At 39.0% G+C, this 27875-nt stretch overlaps 2 protein-coding genes and 1 pseudogene across 5 annotated transcripts in view; 2 read left to right on the top strand and 1 right to left on the bottom strand.

Annotated features, from left to right (window-relative positions):
• Positions 1-8565, bottom strand: part of BTBD7 (BTB domain containing 7) — a 76993-nt gene extending 68428 nt beyond the window's left edge. For 2 of the 4 annotated variants that reach the window (XM_033107861.1, XM_033107863.1), the window contains exon 1: positions 8280-8516. The gene's annotated coding sequence lies outside the window, so the exon portion shown is untranslated. Of the gene's footprint in view, positions 1-7748; positions 7802-8279 lie in introns of those variants that run through there. The other 2 variants (XM_033107864.1, XM_033107862.1) reach the window with 2 other exon arrangements.
• On the top strand, positions 7783-27325 carry LOC117022832 (wiskott-Aldrich syndrome protein homolog 1-like). The gene is made up of 3 exons (XM_033107007.1): positions 7783-8017; positions 8064-8660; positions 27128-27325. Exons 1-3 carry the CDS (start codon positions 7783-7785, stop codon positions 27292-27294), a joined length of 999 nt encoding a protein of 332 aa, XP_032962898.1. The 3' UTR covers positions 27295-27325.
• LOC117024023 (ubiquitin-like) lies at positions 23394-24967 on the top strand (annotated as a pseudogene).
• Positions 27326-27875: the final 550 nt, after the last annotated feature.

Below are 27875 nucleotides of genomic sequence, written 5' to 3'. Positions count from 1 at the left end.
AAGATAGGCTTCAACATTCAAAAGCTGAAATCCAAACAGCATTAAAGGCATTTACTTAATTTTGAAAAGTTGACAGATAAAAGAGGAATCTGTTCTAAACATTTAACTAAGCATCTGTTCTAAACACCGTATTGTGTTCTCATAGATTACCTCATCAAACAAGAACTCTGAGGAGTCTGATACGACTCTTTACAGATGTGTAAACTAAGGTACAAGGAGGTTAACTTGTCCAAAGTCCGAAGGTGAAAAACTAGACATCAAAACAAGGATGTTCTTCATAGTCAAATGTGGCAAATTTCTTTTTCACCATAATCTCAATTCATGATATTATAATTTCTAAATGTATACTCTAGTCCTCTTTTCCTTGTTTTAAAAATAATTACAAATTACTATGTTGAAGTTTAATTTATCTGACTGAAACCAACAAAGGGTGAAGTATATACCAAGTTGGGAAATTTCTCTCCTTTGTCAGATTTATTGTTGAAACATGTGACAGAACTCCCGTGCTTCCCCGAAAATAAGACCTAGCTGGACCATCAGCTCTAATGTGTCCTTTGGAGCAAAAGACTTATACATAATATAAGTCCAGGTGTTACATATTATATTATATTATACCGGGTCTTATATAAGACCCAGTATTATATTATATTATGTTATTTTGTATTATGTAAGACCGAGTCTTATACTAATTTTTCTTCCAAAAGATGCATTAGAGCTGATGGTCCAGCTAGGTCTTATTTTCAGGGAAACATGGTATGACCTAGTAATTAAGGCTATAATGTGATGTCTCTATCACAAGCTATTACTAACGTTTGCTACAAACTCATCTAGTTCTGCCACAGATTTTTTACTTACCAGAAAATTCTCATGTCTAGTCTCAAGCAAGCAAAAAATATTTTGGGAAAGTCTGAAGACAAGAATAATTAGGTCTTATGAAGCAAATTATGGGATTTTCCTCCAAAGAACAATTCACAAATAAATCCCCGACAAAACAGGCCTAAATATAATTTCAAAATATAAGGAAAAAAAGACATTTTATTTAAGTTAGTTCTGGCATTCAAGTCTCCCTCTAAAGAAGGAAGGGAGGGAGGGAGGAAATTGCACTGAAACGACATTCATTTATTGCTCCTCCCAGGGTTCCTCTTTAGTAGGTAAGATTTTTTCATAAAATTTAAGGGACTGTTAAACTTTTAATCTAAGTGAACACTTTTAGAAAATAATTAGGGGTAAGCAAAGAACACTTTGTATGTCTAGTCTAAGGACAATAACATACCTCATGTTTATTAAAAAATTGTTTACAAAGCATTTTTTCGTGTTAGTTCATCCTAACAACTCACTGAGTACCTATAATGTACCAGATACTGTGCTACATACTGTAGACTTTGGCTCAAAGTACACTGTTATGTGGAAAAGTCAGACATACAAGCAAGCGATTATAATACAGTGCAATGAAGGCTGGAAGAGAAGTCCAAAGTACTAAGGGAGTGAGTGTGTAACTACCAGTAAAGATAATGTTTGAACTGGATCTAGAAGAATAAAGACCAATGTATTCATCAGGCTATTTTTTGATGGCAAATAACTCCAAAGAATTGGCTTAAATAATAAGGAATTTATCTGTCCTAAGAGAAATGCTGGTAGGGAAAAGCCCCAGGCCCAGTACAGTATGTGTCTAAAATGATGTTATCACGAACCCAAATTCACGCTACCTCACTGCTCTGGCATCTTCAGGGAATGTTTCATCATCCCAGTGGCAATTTGGGAAACGTGTTTGTTAAGACAGGGGATTGTGTTCTCTTCTTCCTATACAAAAGGGGAAAACTCCCCTCCCCTAGAAACAGAATGTCTCCTTCCCTTCAATCTGACTGGGACAAATAACAGTTTGCAGGGAAATGCCTTGAGCTGATTGGCTTGGAGTAATAAAAATCTAACTCTGGAGTGGGTAATTAATCACCTTCTCAGGCTCCTAAATGACAAAGAATAAGAACTCCAAGCACTGAGATAAACATGAAAAACAAAAGTACAGGAAACAATAAACAGCTTGGTATGACTGAAGTGATGGGAAATCTAAAGCTGGACACAGTCTACAAACTCTTGTGAATTTGGACATTATCCTACAGCAATGGAAAGTTAACACAGGTTTTTAAAGTAGGAAATAGCGTTTTTTAGAAACAGAAGTGTGGTAACAATATAAAAAATAGCCAGAGGGAAAAACAGAGTGGGAGAACCAATGGCAGAGACTTGGTTGGTGGGCTGTTCAATAAATAGTCCACACTAGTAAGGAAGTGGTAACAGGGAAGAGAAGAATGGAATAAAAAATACTTACATGGGGGCAAAGCTGCTATGTCAGACACTGCTATATATATACATATATATATATGTATACATATATACTCGTGTATATATATATATATATACACATACATATGTTTTTTGTTTTACAGATGATGAAAATTAAGTCTCAGCCAGGTTAAATGGCTGCTTAAGATCACAAACAGTAACCAGAATCTGAATGGAGGTTGGATTCCCAGTCCAGTGTTCTACTACATCACAACTATTATTTAAAAACTCTGAACAATGCTCAGAAAAGGGGACATTTTTTGAACCCTGTGATTTAAAGGATGTTCTGTGTATTGGATTAAGATGATGCCTATTTTATTCTAACCTTAACATAATGTTCACTATGTAGATTTAATGTCAATTATAAAATTAGTACATTATATGTTTGAAGTTTTATGTTATTTAAAATAGTAAGGATGTTTTGAAAGACTCAATTTGCAATGCCAAATTTACAGACTATCAAAATTTTAATTAAAAAAAACCCAAACAACTGCAGTTTGGATTAAATATTTTTTGAACTTGTTTTGCAAATAAACTTGGTATTGAATGTTTGATTTTCATTATAAATCTGAAGTCAGCAGGCACTTAAAAGGTTTCTTATAAATTATGCCTTTTTGAAATTTTGATAACTTCCACTAGCATCAACTTTAAAAGAAAAAATTGTTACTTCATTATTAAAATAATAACTCATATTTTAAAAAGTGACCTGCCTGTTTCTTTTTTGAGTGGAGAAGTTTGATTTTGTTTTATTACCACTGTACCAAGACTGGGTTAATAGGGAAGACAGTTTAAAATAAAATAAACACTGGATTCCATCAAAAAATTACAAACAATATACTTTTTAGCTTACGGGTTCAATCCTAGTCTTGCTTCTTAATTCAATTATTAACTTTAGTGAGCACCTATGTGCTTGCACTTTGCTAGATGCTGGGAATACAGCTATGAATAAAATTGTACTATATACTGTGGTGCCAAAAAAATGTATACAAAGTGGACACTTTGGTCAACGTTGCTCAGCAGGTGCTTGCCGTAATCAGAAGTGTCTGGACGCTGCGGGTAACCACTTTGAGCACCTCTTGTAATTGCAGAAGTCAAACGTGACTTTATTCATTTTTTTGTTATCGGTATATATTGAGTATTAAAATTTGAATAGTTTTCCTTTCTTAAAATGTGTATTCATTTTTTTGGCACCCTCTGTTATTTGTATGATGATTTGATTAAGGTCGGTCATCCCCACTGAATAAATATAGTACAATTTTTCTTCAGCCAAAACATTACTGTAAATATACAAAATGATGCCTAAAACATCAATTTGGCAATAATGTATTATTCTGCTAATGGTACCAGAATTTTCTCGTTCATCGGGCTAGAAAGAATTTTCTCTCTCAGCACCCCTAACTGATTTTTTTTTCCTTAAAGCATACCTGCTAAAACACTCAACAAACCAGGAATATAAGGAAACTCTCTCAACATAATAAAGGTCATGCATGAAAATCTACAGCTAACATTATACCCAATGGTCAAAGACTGCAACACGTCTTCAGGAACAAGACAAGGACGTGCATTCTCACCACTTCTAATCAATCTAGTCCTGAGCAATATAGTCCTGGCTAAAGCAATTAGGCTAAATAAATAAGTAGACATTCAAAGTGGAAAGAAGTAAAACTGTCTTTTGAAGATAACATATGTAGAAAGCTCTGAAGATTCTACCAAAAAAACCTGTTAAAACTAATAAATGATTCAGCAAAGTTGCTGGATACAAAACCAACACACAAAAATGCGTTGTTATATATACTAACAATGAACAATTCAAAAAGGAAATTAAAAAATCAATCCCACTTACAATAATATAAAGAAGAATAAAATCCTTCGGAATACATTTAGCCTAGGAGATGAAAGACTTTTACACTGAAAACAACAAAGCGTTGTAGAAAGGAATTAAAGACACAAATAAATGAAAAGACACCCCGTGTTCAAGCACTGGAAGACTCAATATTAACATGACAATACGAGTCCAAACAATCTATAGGTTCAATGTAATCCCTATCAAAAAAAAAAAAAAATCCCAATGGCATTTTTCTTGCAGAAATAGAAAATCCATCCTCAAATTCATATGGAATCTCAAGGGACTCCAAATAACCAAAACAATCTTCAAAAAGAACAATGTTGGACATCTCACATATCCTGATTTCAATATTATAAAGCTACTGTAATCAAAACAGTGTGTTATTGGCATAAAAACAGATTTATAGTCCAATGGAATAGAAGAGAGTCCAGAAATAAACCTTCACACCAAGTGATTTTTCAAAATGACAAGACTATTCAATGGAAAAATGACAGTCTTATCAGCAAATGCTTTTGGGAAAACTGGATATCCATATGCAAAGACCTAACAAAGCATAGGAGGTTTCTTATAAGAGTTTTATAGAGGGAAAACTTCAAGATATTGGATTTGACAATGATTTTTTTGGGTATGACACCAAAACCATAAGCACCAAAAGAAAAACTAGATAAGCTGTACATCATCAAAATTAAAAACTTTCGTGCATCAAAGGACACTCAACAGAGTGAAAAGGCAATGCCAAGAATGGCAGAAAATATTTGCAAATCATGTATCTGATGAGGGATTGATATCCAGGACATATAAAGAACGCCTACCAACAACAACAAAAAACCAACTTCATTTAAAAGTGGGCAAGTAAGTTAAACAAATATTTCTCCAAAGAAGATATACAAAAGGCTGAGATGTTAACATCACCCATCATTAGTGAAATGCACATCAAAACCACAATGAAATGCCACTTCACACCCAATAGGATGGCTATTATCAAAATAACAAAAATAATAAGTGCTGAAAAAGATACGGAGAAATTGGAACCCAAATATACAGTGCTGGTGGGAATGTAAAAATTTCTAGGTATGTACCAAAAAGAAACGAAAGCATGTACTCAAACAGCATGGCACAGCAACATTAGTCACAATAGCAAAAAAAAAAAAGGGGGGGGTGGGGAAGCAAACCAACTATCCATTGACAGACAAATGAATGAACAAAATGTGGTATACACATACAATGAGGTATTATTTGGCTTTAAAAATGAAGGCAATTCTGGCAAATGCTGCAATATGGATGAACCTTGAAGATACTATGCTAAGCGAAATAAGCCAGTCACCTAAGGATAAATACTGTATGATTCCACTTATATGAGGTTCCCAGAGTAGTCAAATTGACAGAGACAGAAAGAATGCTGGCTGCCAGGGGCTATGGGTGAAGGGAAATAAGGAGTTAGTGTTTCATACATACAGAATTTCAGTTGGGGAAGATGAAGAAGGTTCTGGAGATGGATGGTGGTGATGGTTGCACAACAATGTGCATGTATTTAATGCCACGGAACAGTACACTTGAAATTGGTTAAAACGGCAAATTTTATGGTATGTATATTTACCACAATAAAAACAAAAATAACACCTGCTATGCATCCTTCCTATTGACTCTATCCTAATTTAAGATCTCATCTCTTCATACCCAGGTAAAGGCAACAGCTACTGTAGTCCCTGGTTCATCCCACTCCCTTCTCCTCCTAACTTAATCTGTAGATCACTGACAGGTTCATCTTGCTGGTTTATCACATTAATATCTGGTCTCCAAACTTTCAAAGGCGCTGCGTATCTTGCAGAGAATAAAAATCTAAATCTCCTCAATCCAGTACTCAAACTCTTCTGTAGACAGATATCCTTCCAATTGTCTAATGTTTTCCTTTTGGTCCCCCAAAGAAATTCAGTCGACAGCATCAGCTCATCCTTGTTTCTATTTCCCTCCCCCAAAACTAATCTCCACATTATACTCTTGTTCTTACCTCACAAAGTTAACTGCTCCAATCTCTCTGTAAATCTAAACCCTCACAGGTTAGCTCAAGTCCCAAGTGTTCCAGGAAGTTCTTCAGTCTCCTGAGGCCTCATTCATCTCCCTCTAACCAGAATACCTACAGCATTCTTTGTATTGGTAGTACTAGACTGCCTTCTATACTCCTAGAGGTACACATCTTATCTTTCTGGAGGGCAAAGCCTATATATTACACTTCCTTTTTTCCTCTAGCACCTAGTATAATGCAAAACCCAAAGCAGATCTTCAATAATCACCTGTGTAATTGAACACAAGGTACAATGCTGGATGTGTAAGTTTCATTCACTAGATTATGAAATCAGAATCATGTGATATTATTGTTATTTCTGAAGGTTAACCTGTGGCATACAACAAACAAAATTGCTGTGATTCTACAAGATGCACAGAAACTAAGTGGCATAACCTGGCAAACACTACACAGGTGTTTTAAATCCTAATATTTGAGTCTGATACAAAAAAGTTGTTTAAATGCTGGTGTTGGGGCACAGATAATACAGTAATTTAGGTCATGATACAGAGTATTGACCTATGGGGTTTTACTGAATGCATGCAAGAATGAGCCATGCTGTAATTGGGCAAAAATGTAGTCACAGGCCTATGAAAACTCTAAATGAAAAGTCATTTTTTATTAAATTCAGATTAGGAAAAAAATATCATCAGTTAGTTATGGTAACTGCTGGTAGCTGTCAGAATCAGAATAAGATTCTCTCATTTCTGCTTCCAACTTGAACGCGGATAGGTATTGGTGTGAAGAATGCAATCAATGAATAAGTTCAGGAGTGTAATAAGAGCTTTCTAAATGGGGCGTAGATCCTAGCTTTGTTCCAATCCCTGACCAGCTGTAGAACCCACAGCCAGTCACTTATCTCCCTGGGCCTAATTTCCCGGCTCTAAAAAAGTCACTAAAGGTTTTTCTGACTCCAGAATTCCAGGACAAGCTTAACCACAGCTGCCATTAACATGCATGATTCTTACAATTTTAAATCTTCCACATTTCGGGAAGAAAGTAATTTATTTCAGCAATCCAAAAGGAATGGATGCTACTCAAAGGCAAGACTCTTGTTAGTTGAAAAAACTGAAAAAAAGAGAGACAAAAAAACTAAGTAATTCTGTAAAAATGCCCATGTCCTCATTACAGGAAGATGTTTTAGCAGGGGAAACAGTGCGATGGTAAAGATAACCAAGACTGCTTCTGTAAATTACTCCGAATCCAGAGTATTTGTTATCTGTCCTCGTATGTGAAGACGTGCTATTGTAAATAGTTAAAAGCAGAAGCAACACTCCTTAGAGCTTCTCCAAAAGACAAAACAAAACAAAAAAAAACGTAAGAAAGTTCTCATCCTCGGGATAAAGCTAGTAAACAGTTGTGCAAATGGTAAGAAACTGAGAAATGCACGCTGTTAGCCATTCAAATACTCCAAGCACAGGCTCCTTTATCAAACACTCAGTATTGTCTCCCTTCCAACCTGTCAAAGCGCAATTCCAGTTTGATCCCGAAACAGAAACTTACCCGGACAATCTAACTTCTCCCCCCAGGAGCAGCCATGTACAGGCCTGCTCCCTCTCCAATTCTGGCCGGCCGTTCTCACGTCTACCCAGGGGCAGTCGTAGCCTCGCAGCCCCGCAGCCGGGTAAACACGCGCCGGAGTCTCGGAAGCGGTTTCCCGGCGTCCTGGGAGCCAGCGGGTCCCGCCCCCCGGAGCCAACAGCCCGGAGTCCGCCGGGCCGCCACCGCCGCCACCTACGACCGCTCTTCCCGCCCCGGGCGCCACACCTCACGCTGCTGCCCCCGGGACGGCGGCGCACAGCCCAGCCCGCCTCTGAGTGCACGGGGACCGGCCAGTCCGCTGCCGCCGCCGTCGCCTCAGCCCCAGACGGACAACTGTCCCTTCCCCGCCGGCGGCCCGGCGCCTCCCGCGGCGGCCCAGCACCAGCGCGGCCCCCTCACCGCCCAAGCACAGCCCCTTCATCGCCGGGACGGCCCGCGCCGCGCGGGGCACAGCCTCGGCTCACAGCCTCAGAGACACCGAGGAACACTCACCCCGGAGGCTCCTCCCGCCGCTGCTGCTGCTGCTGCTGCCGCCGCTGGGACCGCGGCCGTCGCCCCCGCCGCCGCCACCACCAGCACCGCCGTCCGCACCGGCGCCAGCACCCCCAGCCATCCTCCTCCTCCTGCCGCTGCCGCCGCCGCTGCTGCCCTCTCCGCTCCTGTCAGTGGCTCAGGCTCCGGGACTGCTCCTGGTTTCCCTCGCCGCCATTTTGACTCCTAGAGGGAGCATCGGCTCGGCGCGGCCCTACGGCGCCTGCGCGGCGCTGCGGAGCCGACCCGAGCCCCGCCCGCTCCCGACGTACAGCGTTCGGGATCATGTGGGCGCGCGCGCCGGGCTGAGCCGTTCGCGGGACCCGGAGCCGCCTGAGCCGAGTGAGTGCGCCTTATTCCCGCTCCACGCGGCGGAGTGGGGCGCGTGGCGCTCGGAATTGAAGTTCGTTGTTGCGTCTTGCTTATTACGGGAGATGATGACAAATCATTAAATGTATTAGATTGTAATTGTAATAACTGTTATGGACGACCGGTTCTATCAATTCATTTTTCCATTCGTCGGCCGGCATCCTAACTGATCGCACACAGTGTAACCACCTTAAACAGGAGTCCGCGCTTCCGCGAAGTCCTTTCTAACTTTCTTAGTGTTTCAGTGGCTCTTGGCAGTTTATCTTAAGCACTGTCTGCGTGGTACTTTTACAGGCACCACCTTGCCAGTTGTATAGTAGGTTAAAAAAATCTTGAGAAGTTTTTCTCAACAAGATACCTCCGTAAACGAGGGACAAGGATTGATGAAAGCCCACAGTTGCAACGTGGTAGAGCCAAATCCCTCTTCCCTAGATGCTCCTTGTCGGGGAGGTTGCAAAAATTTCAGCGATGCAATAACAAAACACCTTACATTTATGGAGCGCCTTACAGTTCTCAAAACACCGTTTTAGAAAGAAAACAGGCTTCATTTGAACCCAAAAACTACTCTTTGAAGTAGTCGCAGCAGATATTATCGCCATTTTACAACTAAGGGGATAGACTTCAACGTAGCAAGTTGTTTGCCCAGGGGCACACACAGCCTTAACAAGTAGGCAAACCAAGACTAGAACCGTTCACAGCTCTTCTATAGGCCTTTGCAATACAAGATGTACTAGTCCTCTGGGAATTTATGGAAAAACCTCTTTAAAGTATTTGCATTTTCAATACCGACCCACCCTTGGGAAACAAGTTTTCTAAGTCCCAGCTAATCTCTGTTCTCAATCCACCTCTAAGATTCAAAGAACAAGGGCAATTTCAAAATGTTTGACTATTTTTGACCATCTCTTGGTTCTTTGTTGTTTTATACATTTCATATCTGGTTGGAAGATTTTTTTTTTTTTGACAACCTACAATGGAAGGACTTTATCTCTTTGACTATAATGGTTGCTTTTGTCTGTACTTTCTTCAGATTCGATTTATCTTGCTTGTGCTCATTCATCACCTTATTTCCTTGACAAGATGTTCCTTTCCAATTTGTATTCAGTTTTTTCCGTTTCAGCCCATGCGTTTCCCTCTACCCCAATCCTTGAACGTTTGGAGGTTGTAAGGAGAGATTGTAGTATTCCCTTGTCTGAAAAAGGATCCCCTAGCTAGCCAGGTTATCTTTAACTGAGTACACAGATGTAGACAGTAGACAAGAAGTGTGTGGAAAAGTGAGAAAATAAAGCGAAACTGACCCATCTAGTTGGAGCAAGAATTGGCTCTGAATGCCCACCTCCTATTCCCCTTTGTTATATTTCCCCTAAATGCCTAAATGAATCTTATCTGTGAAGGCAACCAACGTTTTGCCACCTTTAAGCAGCCTTTTTGGGATATTGATTTTAAGCTGTTTCTTAAAAAACAAAAGACTCAGAAAGAATCTTTGACCACACACCCTTTCCTGCCCAAGAGATTCAGACAGAAAAACCTGCTTCAGGAAGGAACTCTTAGGATGTTCCCTTTAGCCTAATCAAGCTTGAGTATGCTAAATAGGAGGGCTTCAGGCAGGGGCCTGTTAGCTACTACATAGCCCCTGTGTCCCATTGTTTCTGGGTTGCCTAGTGAGAATTGGCCTGCCTTGTATGTTCTGCTCTTCCTCAATCACCTGCAAATTGCCCATTCTCACTTCTGAAATCTAAGGCCCCATCACCCCCTTTCTCCGTTGTCCAAAATGTCATATATACCCAGTGTTGCCTCACTGTCTTTGTAATTTTCATGTTTATGTGAATTCCCCATGTGCATGTATTAAAATTTGATTGTCTCCTGTTAATCTGTCTCTGTTAATTTGATTATTAGCCCAGCAAGAAGAATTTAGAAGGTGGGAGGAAAAGTTTTTTTTTAGCCCCCACACTATATAGTTGAGGATTTATATAGCTATGAACTAAAAGGTTTAGCTTTGCCTGTTTTTGTATTTTATGGAATTTAAGATGCCATGATTTGACATCTCATTAAGAAAAAAAATCCATTAATTAAATCACAACCATTTGTGACAACATGGATGGATCTTGAGATTATAATGCTAAGGGAAATAAGTCATTCAGAAAAAGCAGAGAAACATATGATTTCACTGATACGTGGCATATAAACCAAAAACAACAAAAGAAAAAGACAAACAAATGAGAAACGCAAACTCGACACAGACAATAGGTTAGTGGTTACCAGAGGGTAAAGGGAATAGGGGGGTAATAGATGAGGGTAAAGAGGTCAAATATATGGTGATGGAAGGAGAACTGACTCTAGGAGGTGAACATACAATGGGATTTATAGATGATGTAATATAGAATTGTACACCTGAAATCTATGTAACTTTACTAACAATTGTCACCCCAATAAACTTTAATTTAAAAAAAAAATCACAACCCAGCAATAAGAGAGCATCAATTTTAAGACAACAAATTTTAGCATTGTTAAAAAATGTAAACAACAACAACAAAAAAAAAGCATCTTAGAAAGGATGAAATATAAGTGGAATTGTCTTGTATGATTACTTTTGTGTCTTGCTTCTTTGGCTGAACATCATGTTTATAAGATTCATCCATGTTTTGTACAGCTCAAGTTCATTTAATGCATGAATATACCACATTTTTTTTTATCCATGCTATCATTGATGGATATTTGGGTTGTTATTAGTTTTTGACTCATATAAACAATGTTGCTGTGAACATTCTTGTTCATATCTTCTGGGGCATGTGGACATAAGTTTCTCTATACATATACCCAAGAGTGATAGGACAAGCCAATTTTCATCTTTTCTAGGTCATGCCAAACTGCTTCTCCAAATGGTTCTTCCTATTTTTACTCACACCAGCAGTATAGAGAGTTCCTGTTAATCCATATCAATGCAATTGTCTTTTTTTTCTTCATTTTTACTAATCTGATTAGTCAGTTGTGTTATCTTATTGCAGCTCTAATGTGTACTTCCTTTATACTAATATGGTTGAGCACTTTTTAATTTGTCTCATTTGAATTTCTTCATTTGCTTAGCTCTTTTTCCCATTTTCTATCTGGTTGTCTTTTTCTTCTTGAATTGTAGGAATTCTTTATGTATTCTGGATATAAACTCTTTTCTTGCTTTTATGTATTGCAGATATCTTTTCCCACTGTGTGGCTTGTCTTTTCACTCTCCTTATTGTGTGTTTTGATGAACTGAAGTTCATATTTTAAATGTAGTTGAATCCATGTGTAGGGGAGGCAAAACTTTACCCACTTCGGGTCTCTAGCTGGGACTGAGAATTAAATTGACAGAGACAAACAAGAGAAAGCTATACAGACTTTTACATGTGCGGGAGAGCCCCCTAGGAAAGTGAAGACCCAAAGAAGCAGTTAGAGCCAAACTAAGTTGGACAAAGAGCAGTAAATTGTAAAAATGTGACAATACATTGGGCCAGAGCAGTTAATCATGAAGAAGTGATTAGAAAAATAAGGGTTAGTTTAACAAGATTCATTTGTATAGGTTTCCCTCATCCTTGATTCCCGTCTCTGGTGATAAGAATGTTTCTTTTCTCCAGGTATGTGGAGGACATCTTTCATATCTTTCAAGGTACCAATCACTGTCCTGGGTACTTTGACACATGCATTTTCTTTTTTTTCCAAGTTTATTGGGGTGACAATTGTTAGTAAAATTACATAGATTTCAGGTGTACAATTCTGTATTACATCATCTATAAATCCCATTGTGTGTTCACTACCCCGGAGTCAGTTCTCCTTCCATCACCATATATTTGATCCCCCTTACCCTCATCTGCCACCTCTCTCCCCCCCTTACCCTCTGGTAATCACTAAACTATTGTCTGTGTCTATTTGTTTCTCATTTGTTTGTCTTGTTCTTTTGTTGTTTTTGGTTTATATACCACATATCAGTGAAATCATATGGTTCTCTACTTTTTCTGTCTGACTTATTTCGCTTAGCATTATACTCTCAAGATCCATCCATTCCATCCATGTTGTCACAAATGGTCCTATTTCATCTTTTCTTACCACCGAATAGTATTCCATTGTATATATATACCACAACTTCCTTATCCATTCATCTATCGAAGGACATTTTGGTTGTTTCCTTGTCTTGGCCACCGTAAGTAAAGCTGCAATGAACATTGGAGCACACGTGTCCTTATGTATAAATGTTTTCAGATATTTTAGATACCCAGGAGAGGGATTGCTGGGTCATATGGTAATTCTATTCATAATTTTTTGAGGAACTTCCACACTGCCTTCCATAGCGGCTGCACCAGTCTGCATTCCCACCAACAGTGAATGAGGGTTCCTTTTTCTCCACAGCCTCTCCAACACTTGTTACTATTTGTCTTGTTGATGGTAGCCATTCTGACTGGGGTGAGGTGACATCTCGTGGTTTTTATTTGCATTTCTCTGATGATTAGAGATGTTAAGCATTTTTTCATATGTCTATTTGCCATTTGTATGTCCTCTTTGGAGAAATGTCTCTTCAGGTCCTCTGCCCATTTTTCAATTGGGTTGTTTTTTTTGTGGTTGAGTTGCATGAGTTCCTTGTTTACTTTGGATATTAGCCCTTTATCAGAGGCACTGTTTGCAAAAATCTTCTCCCATTCAGTTGGTTGCCTCTTTATTTTGTTGATGGTTTCTTTTGCTGTGCAGAAGCTTTTAAGTTTGATATAGTCCCATTCATTTATTTTAGCTTTTACTTCCCTTGCCTTTGGAGTCAAATTCATAAAATGCTCTTTGAACCCAAAGTCCATAAGTTTAGTACCTATGTTTTCTTCTATGCAGTTTATTGTTTCAGGTCTTATGCTTAAGTCTTTGATCCATTTTGAATTAATTTTGGTACATGGTGACAGATAGCAGTACAGTTTCATTCTTCTGCACGTGGCTATCCAATTCTGCCAGCACCATTTATTGAAGAGGCTGTCTTTTCTCCATTGTATGTTTTTTGCTTCTTTGTCAAAAATTACCTGTCCATATTTATGTAGTTTTATTTCTGGGTTCTCAATTCTATTCCATTGGTCTATGTGTCTGCTTTTCTGCCAATACCATGCTGTTTTGATTATTGTAGCCCTGTAGTACAAGCTGAAGTCAGGGAGTGTGATACCTCCAGTATTGTTCTTTTTTCTTAAGATTGCTTTGGCTATTCGGGGTCTTTTGTGGTTCCAAACAAATCTGATGATTTTTTGTTCTACTTCTTTAAAAAATGCCTTTGGGATTTTGATGAGGATTGCATTAAATCTGTATATTGCTTTGGGTAATATGGCCATTTTAACTATGTTGATTCTTCCAATCCATGAGCATGGAATGTCCTCCCATTTCTTTGTGTCTTCTTCAATTTCTTTTAAAAATGTCTTGTAGTTTTCAGCATATAGGTCTTTCACATCCTTGGTTGTTTATTCCTAGGTATTTTATTCTTTTTGCTGCAATTGCAAAAGGAATTGTTTTTTGTATTTCTTTTTCTGAGATTTCATTGTTAGTATATAGGAATGCAATGGACTTTTGTACGCTGATTTTGTAGCCGGCAACTTGACTGTATTCGTTGATTGTTTCTAATAGCTTTTTAGTGGAGTCTTTAGGATTTTCTATATATAGCATCATGTCATCTGCAAAGAGTGACAATTTAACTTCTTCATTCCCAATTTGGATGCCTTTTATTTCTTTCTCTTGCTTGATTGCTCTGGCAAGGACTTCCAACACTATGTTGAAAAGCAGAGGTGATAGGGGACGACACATGCATTTTCATTTCTCTTTACGTTTTAGACTTTAGGAGATACAGAAAAACACTTGGAAACACTATCTTATATGCAAAGCATATGAGTGAATAGAATTTTCCTTTTCTTCATGATTTTGAAAACCCCACTTCCATACTGTATTTCCAGAAAGATGAGCCCAGGTAGGGGCTTTGGTGGATGGTTATGCATGGTAGAAAAAGGAAGGAATAGTCGAGTAACAGAAAATGGAATACACATTTAATGTAGAAAATGACTCCGGTTTTCAGCTTAAGTGACCAGGTGGATGGGGTACAATTCACTGATGGAGGGAGCAGGGAGAACAGAACATAAATTTAGGACTCTGGATTGCAAGTGACAGAAACTCACTGATTTTACTCACTTCCAACTAGCTTAAAATTTCTAAAAAAGGAGGGAGATAGGGCAACTTATTGGCTCATAAAAACTAAAAGACCAGGGATGGATTGGTCTTTTCTGAAATTTCCAGAAAAGGTTCTCTAGAATCCACACTCTTCACCATTACCGAATACAGTTGACACTTGAACAACACGTTTGAACTGAAAGGGTCCACCTATATGCGGATTTTTTTTTCAGTAAATACCTGTACTGTTTTTGATCCACAGTTGGAAGTCTATAGATGTGGAGGGCTGTCTGTATGCATGGATCTGCACCATTTTATATCAGGGACTTGAGCATCCTTGGATTTTGCTATCTGCTGTGGTCCTGGAACCAATCCTGAATGCATACCAAGGCAGTTAAGTTTTGGGGGAGTCAAAAGTTACACGTGGATTTTTGACTATGTGGGGGGGTCAGTGCCCCTAACCCCCACGTTGTTCAAGGGTCAACTGTACTATCTTAGCACTAGCCTTTTAAAATTGTTATTATTTTAAGTTACTTTTCAATCTGTCTTCCTATTTAGATTCTAAGCTCCTCAAGGACAAAGATTCATTTATTTATTTATTTTTGTTTTAAACATTTTTTGTTTATTAGTTTCGGGTACATCATTTATTTTTTTACCCTGAGCATCTAGTGCTGTGCTTCACACATGTTATTGAATGCCTTAAAAAATATGTGTTGAACTGAATTGACAAATCTAATTCAGATGGATGTGTAAACTGAACCAATTCAATATCTCAAAAGTGCAGCTAACTGGTATAATAAGAAAACAGGGTGAATTAAATGGTAGGGGAAAAAAATCACAGAACACTCATTCGTGGTTTCTATGAAGGCAAATCATATCCAATTTATCTACTAGAGTTCTTCAAATGTGCAGATAGACAAAAGGACAAAGTGGAACCGGCAGACCTTATTTGGCTTTTCAAAAAGCCTTTGGTAGATTTCCACATCAAAGGCTTTTAGAAAAATGGTGTTACCCTGGAATTACTTAGAATGCTGTCGTTTTTGGTATTGTTTTGAAAATTGTGTCTAGGAAACAGAACCAAAGTCAAGCAATGGAAGTTAATAATAAATGAGAAAGTGTAATTAATGGGTACTGATCTTATTTAACTTTTAATAAATTATCAAGAGGTTGTATGGACAATGGAATTTTCAGTTTGCATATAACAGCTCTTTTGGTTAACGCAATATTTAGCTGATGAAGACAAATGCAAAATAATGGAAAATATCAGTAGGTGGCTTTAATTTAGATGTGGAGAATAAAAAAAATTACTACTTTTCTTCCCACCTTCTAAGTTCTTCTAACTGTGCTAATAATCAAATTAACAGAGACAGATTAACAGGAGACAATCAAATTTTAATACATGCACATAGACATGAAAATTCCAAAGACAGTGAGGCAACATTGGGTTTATATGACATTTTGGACAACGGAGAAAAGGGGGGTGAATGGGGCCTTAGATTTCAGAAGTGAGAATGGGCAATTTGCAGGTGATTGCAGAACATACAAGGCAGGCCAATTCTCACTAGGCAACCCAGAAACAATGGGACACAGGGGCTATGTAGTAGCTAACAGGCCCCTGCCTGAAGCCCTCCTATTTAGCATACTCAAGCTAGATTAGGCTAAAGGGAACATCCTAAGATTTCTTTCCTGAAGCAGGTTTTTCTGTCTGAAACTCTTGGGCAGGGAAGGGTGTGTGGTCAAAGATTCTTTCTGAGTCTTTTGTTTTTTAAGAAACAGCTTAAAATCAATATCCCAAAAAGTCTGCTTAAAGGTGGCAAAACGTTGGTGCCCTTCAATAGAAAAGCAAGGATGGGTAATGGTGATACAATCTCAAGTATTTAAGATGCTACGGAACATTCTAGACATCTATTTGGCAAGCGTACCAGCCAATCCTTAATCCTTGGAAGCATATGTATCCTCCACGAAACCTAGAGATGGAATTTACCTCAGTTTACTCATCATCCCACTTACAGGCACATTCTCACATGTTGTCTTGGTTCTTCATCCATTTCCTACCTTCCTTCTTTCTCATAATTCCTCACTTTTTCCAATCAAGTGGTTTGGGTGGGATAGATTCCATGTTTTTATATATCTGGTTGCCAAATTTGACTAAGATTTTCAGCAAATGCTACTCCCATGCTTTTACGGGTTGGTTCAGGGAGGATATGTAACCCCATCAAGAGCCAGGATGTGGTGAAATGTTCGCTAGGACTTCTGGAAAAGAAAATCTATCCTTGTATAGAAGATGCTGAAAGAGTCTCCTTCTCTTCTATTGAATATGACTGAAAAGGATGTGGGCCCAGGAGCTCTTGGCAACCATCTTGCTACCTGAGGGCTACCTACCTTACGGTATAGCTAACTGGTACCCTAAGAAAAACCAAGTCCCTGGAGACCTCATTAGAGATGCTGTTAAACACAACATTTTTAACTTCCACAGCTGAAAGTCTTTTTATAAATAAAGTTTCATTGAGCCAAAAATACTAGCCAGAAAGAAGACTGGTCTTGGCGCATGGAGTATATACCACCAGCAACATGGCTAGATAGAAAAGACAGCATGTTTTTCATCCTGGAGTTTTGCAAGCATTTTTTTTTTTCATTTTTATTTTTTGTTTTTTGTTTTTTTATACATCAAGTAGGGGGAGGGGGAAGAAAGAGGTAATTTGAAAGAATTTACATAGGTGAAGGGGTGGGGGGAGGTGAAGCCTGGCCAGCTGTGGGACAGCACAGTCTGCATAAAGAAATGTTGGCTCATGTGGAGTGGCTCAAACATCAGTCTGGAAAACCCATTTGTGTAAACAAGTGGAGGCTCCTGGAGTTAGATGGTGCCTGGCTAAAATTATCTGCAGAAATAGCCACCTGGAAATTATTCCCAAATTCCAACAAGCCAAACAGGAATGTGAGAAGTCTTTTGTTAGTTGGTTAGCATCTGCTAACAGACTACACAGTTCTGTCTCTTTCTTTCACTCTCTGGCCACTGTAATTTAATTTAGAACATCTCAGAATTTTTTTAAATCAGTGCTTAATTAAGCTTCACCTGAAATTAGTCCTACCTCTGGCCTTTCCAATTATGTGAGCCAATCAGTTTGATTTATCATTAGGTTTTCAGTAATATGCATCCAAAGTAATCTTTATATATATATATATATATATATATATATATATATATATATATATATATATATCTTCACTTTATCTCCCAATCAGTATTCGAAGAGAATGTTATACTTACTTTTTGTCTGAGCCTCTGCAGTTAGGAAATGGTAGTGCTAAGGTGTGACCTTTGATCTCTTGGCTCTGACTGCCAATCTCTTTTCACTCCAGGATAACAGAAATCTACTGAAAAATTTCTGGATGTAGTTCAGGAGAGGAAGAAGAATGACAAATTTGAAAACGAAAAAGTGATGCAAGAAAACTAAAACGGGTTTCAGTTTTAGTAGTGGTTTTGTTCAAATCAAGTGTAATTTTTTTGATAAAAATATCAGTTAAAAAATTTTGCACAAGTTCAAAACAGTGAACTTGGAACACCAAGATTATCTTTTGAACTGCATAGGGGCAATTCTTTCTTCGGATTCTTTGTAATAATGGAAGGCAGCTTTTGTTGGGTCTTATATCACCACTGTGCTTTCAATTCAAAAGTGTGTTACTGATGTTACCAGTTGCATAACTCTGAAAGTTTTTCCCACATTTGCAACCCTTCTGCTCTTGCTGCTTGCTTATCTGAGTTTTCTATCTTTGAGGTCACGTAATTGTAAAGACAGCCACAAATAGACCCACAGAATGGCACTGCATTCCTCAAAGACTTTTGGTCCTTGAACAGCAATTAAATGTGTGTTTCTAGAGAGGAGATGATTCAAGATGTTTGAGCCTGGGGTAATGCAGTCCTAATACATTATATAATTTTCTAGAACCTTAACACCAGTGTATTTAGAACATGAACATTTATAAAAATCACATTAAAAAGAAGTAAGTGGGCGAGTGTGCCTTTCCTTTTCATTGTATACATAGAGCTCAAAAAACTTGATCTCTAGGCTGTAGTTCTAATTATGTCCTTTTACGTAACTGCAGCAGGAAGGTCCCGCATTGTAGGTCACTGAGAATATATTGAATGCAGGGCCCACTAAGCCCTTTATTGAAAATTGTACAGGTTTGAATCAACAGTGCTAGTCTTTTGTGACTTGGAGAAGAAGGTTGTTTGTACTGGTAATTTGAGAAGTTAAAAGTGCCACCTCCTGGGGTAGGGGTGGGAGGCAGGGAGCTTAATGGTATTGTGACCAAATGTGGAGTCAGATTTACTGACACTGTCAAAAGAAATTTAAGGGTTTGTCACAGAGGAAGACCTGAAATGCTTAATTCACACATCAGCTGCACTCTAAACTTTTCCAGATTATGATTAGTCCAGTCAGGCTTGTCTCTTATTGAGCTCTTTCTTAGTGTCCTTCAGCATTTTTTGTTCCCTTTTTTTTTTAATTAAGAAGGGGGGGAAAAAGCCTGAGAAAAAAGACAATCAATACAGTCTTCATTGAGACTTTTTTTTTAATTTATTGGGGTGACAATGATTAATAAAATTACATAGGTTTTAGGTTGAGACTCTTTTAACCAAAAGTGATAGAAACCCAGCTCCAATTACTTTTCAGCCAAAAGGGGATTCATCATAAAGAAAATAAAGAGAACCCCAGAACTTAAGGACAAGAAAGTGTTCGAGCTTCAGGTACAGTGAAAACCACAGATTTGAACATGGTCAGGATGTTCCCTCTGTCATTTATCTCTGCTTCTTTCAATAGGCTGGCTTCATTACTAACTCGTGGTGGAAGGGCTTTCGCCACAGTTAGGAAAAAAACATGGCTCCCAAGTTAGACCATCCATCGCATAAAAGAGTCTGAGTTCCAGCCTGCTGGTCCCAAGCGTAACATTGGTAGCAAAGGGCTCTTTGGCCCAATATTTGAGTGAAGAGCCCAACTTTAAATTACTCTACTGTGTTTTCCCGAAAATAAGACCTAGCCGGACCATCAGCTCTAATGCGTCTTTTGGAGCAAAAATTAATATAAGACCCGTCTTATATTATGTTAGATAAGACCTGGTCTTATATTATAGTAAAATAAGACCAGGTCTCATGTTAATTTTTGCTCCAAAAGACGCATTAGAGCTGATGGTCTGGCTAGGTCTTATTTTCGAGGAAACATGGTATGGTGGCCAAGAAATGGGGATAGGCTGTACCAAAGCAGTTCTTACAGGACTCACGTAACCCAGAGATGCTCAAACTATGTCTGGGGATTTGGGAGTTCCCTAAACCATTTTATGGGCCCCACGATGTCAAAATTATTTTTATTAAAAACAAACAAAATTATTTTCATAGTAATAGTAAGATATTTGACTTTTTTACTCATTCTCTGAAGAGTGCACAGTGGAATTTTCCAGAGGCTGTGTGACATGAGATATCACAACAGATTGAACACAAAAACAGATGTGAGACTCCAGGTGGCTTAGTCTTTCATTAAGCCTGACATTAAAGAGATTTTAAAATGTAAAACAAGGCTACTCTTCTCACTATTATAAAAATACATATTTACATTTCATAAAAATATTATATGTCATAATATTAAACATATTATACTATGTTATAACATATTAAACATGTTATAATAAAAACATTAAATATTTCTTAGTTTTTATTTCTAATACAGTCTTTATTAATGGTTATAACCTAGGTAAACAAAAGCTCTTTAGAGTCATCAATAATGTTTAAGGGGGTCCTGAGATAAAAAAAGTTTGTAAACCACTAATTTAATAATGGACAACTTGCTTAATTTTTCTGTGCCTTAGTTTTTTCATCTGTAAATGGGGATAATAACAGTGCCAACCTTATAGAGGTATAGGAGGATTAAGAGAGTTAATACTTGTAAAGTGCTTAGAGCAGTACCAGGTAAATACTAGGTGCTTTAGAAGGATTAAATAATAATAATAGCAAGAACAACTACCACCATGTAGATGGGGGAGGCATGGTTCTCAGAAAAAGAGAGGCTCACAGACTATGCCAGATGTCCACATCATTAGAACCAAAAAATAACCAGAGAAAATTGAGCAAAGTATCTAGGATGCTATGTTAACACAAATACTAAACAAAAAGAAGTACAAGGTTAGAAATTATCTCAATACTGGGCTCTATAGATCTTGATTTAGGTCATTCAGCAGCTTAAGTTTCTCTACCAACATGATAGTTGATTCTGTGTCTCAGAGTTAGCAACTTTTCCAAATGGCTCCTCTTTAGATCTACTTTGACTAATTGTTGTGCCCTAACCCACAGTTTGCCCTCATTTTTGGGCAAGTATGACACCTATTGTGTGACCCCCCTCTTCCCCACATGCCAAAGACACATTTAATCCTCTCAGCTTTTCAGAACTGTAGGTATTATTAACGCAATTTCACAAATGAGGAAACTAAGGCTGAGAGAAGATGCAAGTGGTCCCAAATAATACAGTTAAAAAAGAACAAAGCCAGCAACTGAACTTAAATTTGTCAGATTGTGAAGTCCAACATCTTTGCAGTATTCCATCTAGTCTCCTATCTAGAGGGAAAGAATGAAAGCCTTTAATAAGAAACACAGTCTTTCATTTCACAGTTAGAGATGAAAGGCTTAGTTACACCTTTCCCTTTTTCCAACATATGCATCTAGTGCCAAAAACTTCCCTCTAAGTACTGCTTTAGCTGCATCCCACAAAGTTTGATGTGTTGTGGTTTAACTTTCATTCAATTGAAAATATTTTCTAATTTCCCTTGTGATTTCTTCTTTGATCCACGGGTTACTTAAAGGTGTGTTGTTTAATTTCCAAATATTTGGGAATTTTTAAAGATATTTTTCTGATTTTGATTTCTAATTTAATTCTTTTTGTTGAAGGATATACTGTGAAAGAGATCACTCTTTTTTAATTCTTGTGACTTCTTTTATGGCACAGAATATATTCTACCTTGGTAAATATTGCATGTGCACTTAAAAAAAGGTGTGTTTCGGTATTGTTAAAATAGAGTGTTCTATAAATGTCAATTACTTTAACATAATGGTGTTGTGATGTCTTCCATATCCTTACCGATTTTTTTAAAATATTTTTTTATTAGTTTCAGGTGTACAAAACAATGTAATAGTTAGACATTTATCATTTATGTTCCTCACACATTTGACAACCCTCCTCCCCCTCCTTACTGATTTTCTGTTTGCTTGTTTTATCAATTATTACAATAGGAATTTTGAATTCTCCAACTATAATTTTAGATTTACCTATTTTTCCTTTTGGTTCTATCAGTTTTTTCTTCACATATTTTGAAGCTTTGTTATTAAATCCATGGACATTTAGGAATTTTATGTCATCTTATGAAAGATCCCTTAATCATTATGAAATGTCTCTCTTTATCTGTGCTAATTAATATCCCTTGCTCTGATGTTTACTTGGTCTGACAGTATTCCACTCTAGCTCTCTGTAATTAGTATTTGCATGGCATATCTTTTTCCATCTTTTTCCTTTTAGTCTATCTATATCATCTTTAAAGTGGGTTTCTTTTAGACAATATATACTTGGATGAAGTTTTAAAAAATCTAATATGATAACCTCTGCCTTTTATTACTTACATTTACTGTAAATGGTTTAAATATACAATCATCAACCATGTGGTCCAGGCTCAGAAATGTCAATTGAGACATATAATATGTCACCTAAAAGACATTTCACAATTTTAAGTTTTTTATTTCAATTTTTCAGATATCCTCAAGGGGATACATACACTATAGCAAGTCTTCTTAAAATTCCCCTTCATTTTTCCTTCTACTTTCCTCACACAGTGCAATTCTTTGCACTCCTTTATTTTCAACTATTCAGAAAATTGCCCCTGTCCTAGTGCCTCCTGTCCTTCTCTGCCTCCCGATTTCCTCTTGATTCTGCATGACAAGAGTTCAAAAGAATATTTCTGACACCCATCTTCCCTCCATCTTGGAGGGTGAGGGAGAGAAAGAAACTGAGTAGGCAAAACTGGAGTCCTCTTTGATCTACAGAAAGAGAGACATGTCTTGGAACAATTATACCTTAATATCTTTTGTCCAGTCGTGCTGTCCCATGGTTTAGCTCATGGCCTCAAAGAGATGACCAATATTGAAATGTGTCACCATGCATTCATTCCCTGTCTTCACAATCCAGTACCTATCTTGCCTATTTTGTCAGCTTCTGCTTTGTAGGAGAGGGTATAATCCCTCTGTTTTTAATCCTCCGCTCTCTCCAGATGTGTCTTTAGTAGGGAAAGGAAAAGAGAGCACAGCAGTGTGAGCATTCATTCATTCAACAAATATTTGTTGGGTACCTACTATGAGATGCTTTTGGGGTGGTCAGGGGTGATGGAGTCAGGTAAGATTCCTGACCTTGCAGTGCTCACCTCCTAGCAAAGGAGACACACAATTAGCAAACAAACTGTGTAAGTTCTGATGGGGCTTATGGACCATGAAGAAAATAAAGCAGAAAAGGGGAAAAAGAGCAATTCGTTATGGGGTGAGGGCAGGCAGGACCTGAGTGGTCAAGGTAAGATTCCAGAGCACAGCTGTCCAAGGGAAATATAATGTGAACCATATGTATATTTTTAAACTTTCTTGTCACTATGTTAAAAGAACTAAAAAGAAACAGGTACAATACTATTTATTGTGGATTATTTTTAACAAAATATATCAAAAATTATATCACTTCAATATGTAAGCAGTATAAAAACGATTGAGATATTTTGCATTCTTTTTTCTTACTAAATGCAATGGACTGAATGTTTATGTCCCTCCCAAATTCATATATTGACATTTTAGCTCCCAATGTTGATGGTATTAGGAAGTATGGCCTCTGGGAGGTGACTAGGTCATGGGGGTGGAGCCCTAATGGATGGGATTAGTGTCCCTATAAAAGTAACCCCAGAGAGAGTTCCCTTGCCTCTTCTGTCACATGAGGATATAATGAGAAGGCAGCCATCTATGAACCAGGAAGCAAGCTCTTATCAGACATCAAATCTGTGTCTACGTTACTTCCTGGGATGGCAGTAGTTGGCAAGCCTAGAGTAGAAGACCCTTACTCACTTTGGCATGGGGGTGAGGAAGGATGTCTTCCTGCCTGCCAGTTGACCTACTCAGCCCCCTCACATAGGTCATCAATCACCATTTTCATTCTGAAGACAGATTGGTAATAAAAAAGAATCCATGTAATTCACCTGGCTCCTCATATTCATATGCATAAGAAGACAACCAAGGGTCATAAGACAGTTGAGCAAAACCAGCAAGGCCCAAAGGAATAAACAGAATCACTCTAGAAGAAACAGAAACAGTTCAGTGAACAGAACTGTAAAAAAAAAGTTCAAATGATATTCTCAGAGAAAATTGAGAAAAAACTCAAAATAATTACTAAGTGTTAGAAATGAAATTATAAAATGAAAAACTCAACAAACAGAAGGGTTAGAGGGAAAAGTCAAGGGTATCTTCCAGAATGTAGGACAAGGAGACAGAAAGGGAAAAGTTGAAACACATAGATGACCCACCAAGAAGGGCCAACATGCATCTAATAGGAGTTTTAGATTGAGGACAGAGGAATTAGAGAGAAGGAAATACATAACAGAAGTAGATTGCTCTTTCTTTTCAACCAGGTGGCTGAGCAGCTTCCCCAGCAGACGCAGAGATGCAGAGACACAGATCTTTGTGAAGACTCTGACCACTAAGACCATCACACTAAAGGTGGAGCCCAGTGACACTGTTGAGAATGGCAAAGCTAAAATCCAGGACAAGTAGGGCATCCCGTCTGACCAGCAGTGTCTGATTTTTGTGGGCAAACAGCTGGAGGATGGTTGCACTCTCACAGATTATAATATCTAGAAAGAGTTCATACTGCACTTGGTGCTTCGTCTGTGGGGGTGGCATCATCCAGCACTCCCTTTGCTAGCTCGCCTAGAAGGACAACTGCGACAAGATGATCTGCCACAAGTGTTATGCCCACCTGTATCCCTGAACTATCAACTACCACAAACAGTGAGGCCACACCATCAACCTATGTCCCAAGAAGTCAAATAAGGCCTCTCCACTGCCTCCTTGACCTGCAGGGCAGACTCCTGCCTGAACCCCTTACCCCTAGGGCTTCAAAAAAGTTTCCCTTTGGTTGACTGGAGCAATTAAAATAAATAAATAAATAAAATCTCCCAGAGCTAAACAAAGATCCAAGTCTTCAAATTGAAAGGTCTCACCCAGTGTGAATCTATATGAATAAAAAAAGACCCATATCTAGCCATATCTTGAAGAAACTTCCCAAGTCCAAAGACAAACTCCTAAAAGATTCCAAAAAGAAACCAATGGAGCCTACATCAAAGGATGAGAATTATGTTGGCTTCACACTTATCAGTTACAGACAATACCGGGACACAAGGGAATACTGCCTCTCAAACTCCTGAGGGGCAGTTATGTTGAGCCTAGAGTTTTATAGCCAGCCAAATTAGCATTTTAAGTGGGGAGCAAAATAAGGATGTTTTGACTTCCAAGGACTGAGGAAATTTATCACCCACAAACCATTCCTGAAAGAATTGCTTAAGGAAGTATTACAGCAAAATGAAATAGGAATCTCAGAAAGAGGAAGATAGCAGGGGAAGATAGCAGGTTTCAGAAACAGGGCAATCAAAGGAAATCCTAGAATGCTAGTTGTGTGATCGGACTAAAAAAGAAATAGTGTGAAAAGATTGGATCATCTTAGAGAGTGGATAAAGATATAGTATTACATTTAAAAATCACAATATATTCCTTTTTTCCTTCAAGAGCTACAAGTTTAGTGGCACCAACCTTTCTTGTGTCCAAACACTCTTTCATCCTGCCATGAATATTTTTGATATCATTCACACACTACAGATACTTGCTCTTGGTTTTCAGTGTTGGGAATTAATTTACAGACAATGTATAGGAGATTTAATTAACATTAGAAAACAGAGTATAAATGTTATAAACTCTGGCAATGACAAGTAATGGCATATTGAGAGGTATAGGTAGGGAAGAAATATAAAGAGAAGTTAAGTGTAGGGGTCCTGAGTTCTTCACCTTACCAAGCAGAAAATCAACAAATGCTCTGTTTGGGTTTAGGAGGCTGGGAAGGGCGGTTTGGACGGGAAGTTTGGAAGGGGTAGGAAGCTGAGCCTAGGAGCATAGGTTTGAGGGGGTTGGCGGTAGGAAGGGGAGGGAGATGGGTTGAGGGCTGGGAGAGAATGAGGGCGGGGACGCTGGGCGGTAGGGGCGGGGCATGCGCAGAGCCTCGCAGGGTACTGAGCGGAAGAGGAGGGGCTGAGAGGGGGAGTGGAGCGAGCGCCCCCTGTGGCCCGGGGCGCCTGCGCAAACCCGCCGCCAGCCCAGCCCGAGAGCTCGCGCAGTCCCGCCTCGCCTGTCCTCACCTCACGTCGCGCGTGCTGTTTCGGCCGTCTCGCCTCGCTGCGCCTAACCGGACGCGTCATGCCCCGTCTGCTGGTTCTCTGCCTGCTTCGCCGCCGCCGCCGCGTGGCCCACTCCGGCCGCCGCCTGGCCCACTCGGCGCACGGTCGCAGTCCGCAGCTCGCGTCGTCTGTGGTGAGTTGGGCCCCGGCCCTCAGGGCGGTGCGGACGGGACTTGGCGGGCGAGAGCGCGTGGCCAAGGCTGAGGGTGACCCGACGGGTGGGGAGGAGGGGAAGACGTGGGCCACGGCTCGTGTGGGGGCTTCCGTGGCCGGGCCGCTATTGGTGGAGGGTTGGAGGCCGCTGGCGTCCGGGGACCAGTCACGGTGAGCGCGCCGTCGTTAGACCTGAGGGGCGGGCAGCGGACACCTTTCGTGCGCGGAGGGGGGGCCTCGGAGAGGGCTCGGCCGACTTCGTGTGTACCCTTTATGGGCACCAAGACCGAGGGCACGGCCGTTGTTGCACCGCCGGATGTGTGCCACCTTCGAACGCCATCTTCATTGCCAAGACCTTCATTGCCAATTTCCCCTAAGATGGTGGAAACCTGGGCGGCATCTAGGTTCCAGAGTTCAAAGGTCGGATCTGGCGAACCGTTAGAAGAAACATGATTTTTTACTCAAAAATTTAAGTTAGGTCATCAAGAAATGGAAATTCGGCTTTTTTGTATTCGACAGGTCCCGCTTTCTAGGACGACGGCCAGATCCTCAAAACGAAAGCGGGTTTTGTTAGGCAGTGAATGATGGTTGAGGAAGCCATATTCATTAACTGCGCTTCTCTTCTTCTCTTCCAGGACGTGGCTGTTGGACTCGTCGTGATTTTCATGACGTTCTTAACCCCGTGTGGGTATATGCTGAGCAATCTGAACCAGTTCAGAAGAGATTAGATGGAAGACGATGTAGAGCAGCTGTTAACGCCCAACAAGATTTCAGAAAAGCTGTGGCTTCTTTAAATGAGTAAAAATGCTAAGTTGGGTTGATGCAACAACCACTGTGGGCTTTCAGTTTCATAACCATGTTTATAGCAAGTATTTTGCACATTTTTTAATATTGTGCATTATATAAAGCTGAGTTGTGTCGTCGTTTAAAAATGTTAAATAAAATGGAAGCATTTATGCATGCTTGGTATTATGTGTGATCATATTTTTCTAAACATCGTGAAAGGTGATACAATTTACTGGTAAAAAATACAATGCAAAGTCAGACTTAGTGACCATAGTGCCATCGAGTGTTATTTTATGGGAGTGAATGCATGTATCTAGTGGCATAACGTTAAAAGATTAGGTGTGTATCAGTAGGGTAATACAAGTTTAGCTAAATGATTCTTCCTATTATTTTTATATTCCATTGTTACTGCACCTTAGAGTAATGAGATCCAGATTTCCCTTTACACTGTGAGAGAGAGAACTATTAATTTGTCTTAAATTTGCCTCTTTAAATTCCTACATTCCAGGATTTAGTAAGTACCTGTATACTTTATTTGTACCGCTCCTAAATTATTCTAAGTCGTCTTTGCATTTTGAAGAATCATACACTTTGATT

This window comes from Rhinolophus ferrumequinum, chromosome 6, assembly GCF_004115265.2.
Source record: "Rhinolophus ferrumequinum isolate MPI-CBG mRhiFer1 chromosome 6, mRhiFer1_v1.p, whole genome shotgun sequence".
In the NCBI taxonomy this organism is placed as follows: domain Eukaryota; kingdom Metazoa; phylum Chordata; class Mammalia; order Chiroptera; family Rhinolophidae; genus Rhinolophus; species Rhinolophus ferrumequinum.
Note: the sequence above shows the minus strand (reverse complement) of the source record. Positions and strands in the feature narration are given on the sequence as shown.

What these genes read in the sequence shown, in the direction of transcription:
- LOC117022832 (XM_033107007.1), top strand. Translation starts at nt 7,783, where the DNA reads ATGTACAGGCCTGCTCCCTCTCCAATTCTGGCCGGCCGTTCTCACGTC. An exon ending in CCCCGGGCGCCACACCTCAC is followed by an intron (nt 8,018 to 8,063) that starts GCTGCTGCCCCC and finishes CCCGCCTCTGAG; the next exon opens with TGCACGGGGACCGGCCAGTC. An exon ending in CCCGGAGCCGCCTGAGCCGA is followed by an intron (nt 8,661 to 27,127) that starts GTGAGTGCGCCT and finishes CTTCTCTTCCAG; the next exon opens with GACGTGGCTGTTGGACTCGT.